The sequence below is a fragment of the Phocoena phocoena genome, chromosome 8, assembly GCF_963924675.1.
Source record: "Phocoena phocoena chromosome 8, mPhoPho1.1, whole genome shotgun sequence".
NCBI classification, from domain to species: domain Eukaryota; kingdom Metazoa; phylum Chordata; class Mammalia; order Artiodactyla; family Phocoenidae; genus Phocoena; species Phocoena phocoena.
Window position 1 is genome coordinate 61,529,358 of NC_089226.1, and position 7,040 is coordinate 61,536,397.

Here is a 7,040-nt window from a genome sequence, read left to right on the forward strand (position 1 = left end):
CAAAGCTCTCCCTGAGCTGTCCTCTGTCCACCATTCAGCCTCATCTTTTACCACTAGCCTCTCAGGTTCACTACAAAAACCAAGTGATGTTCTCCCAGTCACCCATGCTTTTTGAAATCTCTATGCCTTTGCATACTCTATACATTCTGCCTGAGTACTCTTCACTCTTCCATCTTATACTTGACTAACTCCTATTCATCCTACAGAACCCAGTCTCAATTAGGACCCTTTCTATGTACTGTAATAACCCTCTGTGTACCCACCTAACAGAGTACCCATCAGACTGATGTGTAATTGCCTATCTACCTGACTCTTCCCCCATACCAGACTGTGGGTTTCTGGAGGGCAAGGAATGTGCTTCATTCATCTTTTATCCCCAATACTTAGCACAATATTGGCCTGGCACATAGCAGGTGTTCTGGTTATGACTTGTTGACTGAGAAAGATGCTAGTAGTGAAAGGGACATCAAGTTGAGGGAGAATTTTCAGGATTTTTTTGTTTGTTCTGGTATGGGAGGTTTAAGCATGTTCACAGAAAGGGAAAACTGAAAGAGGTTGAGGATCTAGAAAGCACATGAAATAACGGGTGAGAACAGGCATGAGAGGTAACAAGAAGGGAATGAAGGCAAAAATGCCACAGGATGGCCCCCATCACACTCATCCAGCAGGAAGGATAGGGTGCAGGTAATGGAAACAGAGCTCATATCTGATGTGACAGGCATTCTTTGTCCCTGGAGACTAGTTCAGCACCTGACACAAATGAGCCATTCAGTGAATAGTTGTTCAATGAATAAAAAATGAGATGCAAGCAGGGAACGTGCACAGGGTAAAACAGAATGAATTTCTGAGCCTACACTGACACACAGGTGTCCTGACTAGAGGGCCCCTGTGTAGTTCAACTTTGAGGAAGGCGGAGGGAGACGAGGCGTAGCCTTAACGTCTGAGGCATGAACCTCCACCATCTCCAGGGACCCCATTAGAGATGTTTAGTTGGGCAGGTGTAAGCCCAGGCCCTAGGAGAGGGGGCGGAGCTCTGGAGCCACACTGCCTCCATTCCTTCAGTAGCGGCTGGCCCTGGTTGTGTTGCTAAGAGCTTTAGAAGCCAAAGACGGAGGAATCGCACCTGGAGACCAAGGGCAGCTTGGCACTACCCCCACCTCCTGAAGCCACCTGCAGGCAGAGGCCCTGGGTATCTTACACCCAGGGACCAGGCCACAGAACCATGAGCCAGGACAGCAAAGTGAAGACGACAGAGTCCAGCAGTTCTGCCCCACCCAAGGCCAGGTGAGAGATCCTGGTCCCCTGTGTAAGATCTGTCTGCCTCACCAGATGGAGCCTGATCCTTCTTTGCTGCTTCCGGTCACAACCGCAGCACTGAACGGTGAATAAGTGAAGCACAGCTTCCCCTCTTGCCCACAGGAAGTTGCTGCCTGTCCTGGACCCATGTGGGGATTACTACTACTGGTGGCTGAACACTATGGTCTTCCCAGTAATGTATAACCTCATCATCGTCGTGTGCAGGTTTGGCGCTATGGGAAAGGCCTTAAGCAGAGACCAGGGCTAAAGAGTGAGGCCCAGGAGAGGGGCGGGTCCCTTGCACGGGGCTGGTGTAGGGGCGGCGTCTATAGGAGAGCCCAGCGCTTAATGCTCAGCGGCTGCGGGAGAACACCTAACACACAGAGGGCGCCCTTAAGCCAGTCCTTTCTGTCCCTGCCATGCAGAGCCTGCTTCCCCGACTTGCAGCGCTATTATCTGGTGGCCTGGTTAGTACTGGACTGCACGAGTGACCTGCTCTACCTACTGGACATCGTGGTGCACTTCCACACTGGTCAGTGAGTCTCAGTACTGACTTTTTTTCCATGTTCCCTTCCTAAAGAGAGCCTCTTAGTAAAAAGAAAGTGACCCCCTCCCTGACGGTATCCCTGGGCTCACCCCAGAAACCCTGGAGCAGGGTTAAGCCAGCCCCCACCCTGTCCCTGGTAACTGTCTCCCTGGCCTGCCCTGGCCTGCCCACCCTCAACCTCGTTTCTGGAGCAGGCAGATGCCCTAACTCCACCCTATATCTGACACCACCCACGGCGGCCCCCACTACCCCCACCAGGATTCTTGGAACAAGGCATACTGGTGGTGGACAAGGGTAGGATCTCGAGTCGCTACGTTCGCACCTGGAGCTTCTTCTTGGACCTGGCTTCCCTGTTACCCACGGGAGTGGCCTATGTGAGTCTGGCTCCGCACACACCCACACTGAGGCTGAACCGCTTTCTGCGGGTGCCCTGCCTCTTTGAGGCCTTTGACCGCATGGAGACCCACACAGTTCACCCGAATGCCTTCCGCGTCGCCAAGCTGATGCTTTACGTTTTTGCTGTCATCCATTGGAACAGCTGCCTATACTTTGCCCTGTCCCGGTACCTGGACTTCGGGACTGACGCCTGGGTGTACCCCGACCCCGCGCAGCCTGGCTTTGAGCAGCTGCGGCGCCAGTACCTCTATAGCTTTTACTTCTCCACGCTGATCCTGACCACCGTGGGCGATACACCGCTGCCAGACCGGGAGGAGGAGTACCTCTTCATGGTGGGAGACTTCCTACTGGCCGTCATGGGTTTCGCCACCATCATGGGTAGCATGAGCATCTACAACATGAACACTGCAGATGCAGCCTTCTACCCAGACCACGCCCTGGTGAAGAAATACGTGAAGCTGCGTCACGTCAACCGCAGGCGGCAGCGGCGAGTCATTGACTGGTGAGGATGCTGGGGTTCCAGACCAGGACAGGGAGAGGTGTACTGGATAGAATCTGAGGAAGGTGGCTGGGTTCTTATTGCCTGGTGGGTCAGGCGGGGCATTCAAGATGTGGCTCATTGGAGGGTTCACTGGGTGGGACTTGGAAAAGGATTTCCTCCACTAATTGGATATGGACTTAGGGCGAGGGGTTGGGTAAAAGATTGACAGGGAGAGGAATTCGTACACAAGGAAGGATAACCCAGAACCCAGGGAATGGGAACTGCCACCACCTGGTAGGACTCAGGTCCTGGAAGAGGTAAGAGGGAAAAGCAATACTCCTCAGGGGATGGCCAACAACAAGACGGTTGACTATGTCATGGAGTCCATAGTGTAGGCTGAACAAGGGGAAGTGTCACCAAGTTGGGGACCTAGAGCAGAGGATCGCTAAAGAAGATGGGGCTTGGTGACTGAAGTAGATATCGGTGATATGGTACAAGACATTGCTGAATGGTGGGTGAGTAGATCCTGACAAGAGCTAAAGGGTATCCTAGTCACTGTTCACTGGTGGAGGCTTCCAGGCCCTGGGTGAGGGAGAAGCTGTCAAAACATATCTCTGACCAGCAGGTAGTGCATTAAAGATGTTTATCAACCAACTGTCAAGTATTCCCATGACCCCTGTGAGAACTTGGTGTGGTTGGGTTCTTGGATGAGGGTGAGCTGAGAGCCCTGATGGAAGACGTAGAGGGAGGCATGTAGTGGGCTGGTGAGGACTGATGATGTACCTTGCCCCCAGGTACCAGCACCTGCAGATCAACAAGAAGATGACCAATGAGGTAGCCATCTTACAGCACTTGCCTGAGCGGTTGCGGGCAGAAGTGGCCGTGTCTGTACACCTGCCTACTCTGAGCCGGGTGCAGATCTTCCAGAACTGTGAGGCCAGCCTGCTGGAGGAGCTGGTGCTGAAGCTGCAGCCCCAGACCTACTCACCAGGCGAATATGTCTGCCGCAAGGGGGACATTGGCCGAGAGATGTACATCATCCGAGAGGGTCAGCTGGCTGTGGTAGCCGATGATGGTGTCACTCAGTATGCTGTGCTTGGTGCAGGGCTCTACTTTGGGGAGATGAGCATCATCAACATCAAAGGTGGGCACGCCATCATTCGTTCCGGTGACAGGGCTAGGGGAGGGGAATGGGGACTGCAGAACCCCATGCTGAGACCAGGTGGTACTTCAGAGCCTACAGATTAAGGACACCTGGCCCTTGCCTGAGCCACTAGAGGGCTCAAGAGAGAAGCGGGACAAGGAGGGTCTGTTCCCTGAGAAGAGGCTGTGCCAAGGTCAATGAGCAGGGTGGGTCCTTGGAAGAGAGAGTAGACCTGCTCTGTGGATAGCCACCCAAGGCACCAACAGATCAGTGGAAAGTGCAGAGATAATTACCATCAATAATAATAATAATAATGGTTAATATTGCCTGCTTACTACATGCCTTGTTCAAAGTTCTCCACATGTACCAACGCATCAAATTCTCACAGCAGCTCTATAAAGTAGGTACTATTATCCCCATTTTAAAGGTAAGGAAATCAGAGCACGGAGAGTTTGGGGAACTTGTCCAAGGTCACACAGGTAATAAGTGTACACTCCTGGGAATAGTACAAGAAACAAATATCTCATAGCCAAGTGGAAAGGAAGGTAGAAGGAAGGAATTCCTATTTGCTGCATCAGCTCCAGTCCAGGCCAGGTACTGCACACTGGCTCATTTGTTCCTCCTATCAGCCTGTGCAGTAGGAGTTGTTATACCTAATCACAGGTAAAGACACTGAGGCCACAGGAGATGGGAAAGACTGAAAAGGGCGTGAGAGCACTGGATGTGCTCTCAGTCTGGGGATCCCACTCTCCAGAGGGATGTCCTAAATGCCTCACATCTTCCTCCAAGGACCCCCTCAAGACCCACATCTTGTATGTAGTTGGCCACTGTTTACCTGACTTTGGACAAGTCACTTCCCTCTTTTAGGCCTCAGTTTCCTCACCTACCCAAGAGGGATGATATTAAAAACCCAAAGAGTTATTTGGGAGGATTAAATGAGCTATGAGTGAGGCACCCAGTGCAATGCCTGGCACATAGCAAGAGTTCAACAAACGGTAGTTCCTTTGCCCCTTCTAAGATCCTTCTACCTCTGAGACGTTGCAGCATTCAGACGAACCTGTCTTCCCACCCACCACCCACCAACGTCTTTCTAAAATGCAAATGACACCATACAGTTCTCCTGCTTAAAATATTTCAATAGTTTCTCACTGTCCTCAACACAAGGTCTGGACTCCTTGCCAGGGCTACGAGGCCAGCATGACCTGGCTCTCTCCATCTCTCCTCACACCCTGAACTTCAGCCTCCCTGGACTGCTTACTGTATTCTGTAACCACCTGACTCTTTCCTAAGTCCATCCCTCTGCTCGCCTAGCTGCCCTCCCCACCCCCTCCCCTAGTTACCTCCTACTCAGTCCAGGCATCAGTTCCTCCAGGCTTCCCTAAATTCTCTGCCTTACAGCTTGTCAGGGGCTCTTTGCCTGTCTTCCCACAGTACCAGATGCACATCTACGCTGCATTGGCTATACTGTTACATAACTATCCCCTGAAATGTCTAAGTCCTCTAGACTGTGAACTCTTGGAGGCAGGTCACTGATACCCAACCAGCACAGGGCCCAGTCCCTACCCAGTACTCTACTGGATGAGAGAATTAATGAGGCAGGAAGAGAGGCTCGGAAGCACAGATGTGGAAGTGGGGGTCCTGGCTCCAGAGGGAGATGCCCCCTCACCCCCTCACGCCCACCCTGACTAACCTCCCACGTGTCTGCCCGTGGCCACAGGGAACATGTCTGGGAACCGCCGTACAGCCAACATCAAGAGTCTAGGTTATTCGGATCTGTTCTACCTGAGCAAGGAGGACCTGCAGGAAGTGCTGAGCAAGTATCCACAGGCCCAGGCCGTCATGGAGGAAAAGGGCCGTGAGATCCTGCTCAAAATGAACAAGTTGGACGTAAATGCCGAGGCAGCTGGGACCGCCCTACAGGAGGCCACGGAGGCCCAGCTGCGAGGCCTCGACCAGCAACTCGATGATCTGCAGACCAAGTTCGCATGACTCCTGGCTGAGCTGGAGTCCAGTGCGCTCAAGATCGCCTATCGCATCGAGCGGCTGGAGTGGCAGACTCAGGAGTGGCCAATGCCTGAGGACCTGGCCGAGGCCGACGCTGAGGGCGAACCTGGGGAGGGAACGTCCAAGGATGGAGAGGGCAGAGCTGGCCAGGAGGGACCCCCAAGCCCAGAGGGACCCCATGGCCATTCCCCAGACCCCCACCACCAATTGAATCCAGAGTTGTAGGAAAGCCTGCCTGCAGAAACTCTGCCATCCAGTCTGCTAGGTTACAGAGATGGGAGTGAATTGGGTATGTAGGTGCACCACCTAGAGATGCAGGAGTATAACACACATTTATCCCCTGCTCACGCAGCGCACACACACACACACACACACACACACACACACGCACGCACACACACCTATTTGCATATATCCACACTGGCCGTGAGACTGTGAAATCCATATAAAATGCTCTGGAGTTCCCCTTCTCAGAGCACACGTGCTTTCTCACATAGATACGTCTTATACCCACATCATATATGCACATTCAGTCACACGCCTCATAAACACACATATACTGAGAATCACACATCAGTACACACACATGCCTTCCACAGATTTGCACACACTTGTGAACACACAAAAGTACTCCCATAACCCTCTTGTTCCAAGATATCTTTTAAATGCCCCTCCATATGGGAGGTTCACAAGTGTACCCTGCAAGTAGCACTTCAATAAATATCTACTTCCTCACTAAGCGTTTATGGGGCTGATGGGAAAAAGCAAAGCCAATGTGGTCCAGGATGAATTCTGTCTGAATTCTCGGTTACAGGGGCAAGGGGCACAGGCTGTGTAGAGTTGGTGGGCTGGATTCAAAGAGGCGGGAGTACCTGATGAATCAAGAAGCACTAAGCCGGGCTTCCCTGGTGGCGCAGTGGTTGAGAGTCCGCCTGCCCATGCAGGGGACGTGGGTTCGTGCCCTGGTCTGGGAAGATCCCACATGCCGCGGAGCGGCTAGGCCCGTGAGCCATGGCCGCTGAGCCTGTGCGTCCGGTGCCTGTGCTCCGCAACGGGAGAGGCCACAACAGTGGGAGGCCCGCGTAGCGCAAAAAAAAGAAGCACTGAGCCAAGGCAAAGCAGGCTTATGCATCACACTGCTGTAAGTGGGCACATGTTTTCATAGACACATT

The 7,040-nt window shown here is 52.7% G+C and overlaps 1 protein-coding gene across 1 annotated transcript; it reads left to right on the forward strand.

Moving 5' to 3' along the window:
• The first annotated feature begins 1,222 nt into the window (after positions 1 to 1,222).
• CNGA4 (cyclic nucleotide gated channel subunit alpha 4) lies at positions 1,223 to 6,093 on the forward strand. Its single transcript, XM_065882397.1, is given in 6 exon segments — positions 1,223 to 1,284; positions 1,420 to 1,521; positions 1,722 to 1,828; positions 2,102 to 2,741; positions 3,515 to 3,864; positions 5,582 to 6,093. Coding segments are annotated over 6 exon segments (1,773 nt in total).
• Positions 6,094 to 7,040: the final 947 nt, after the last annotated feature.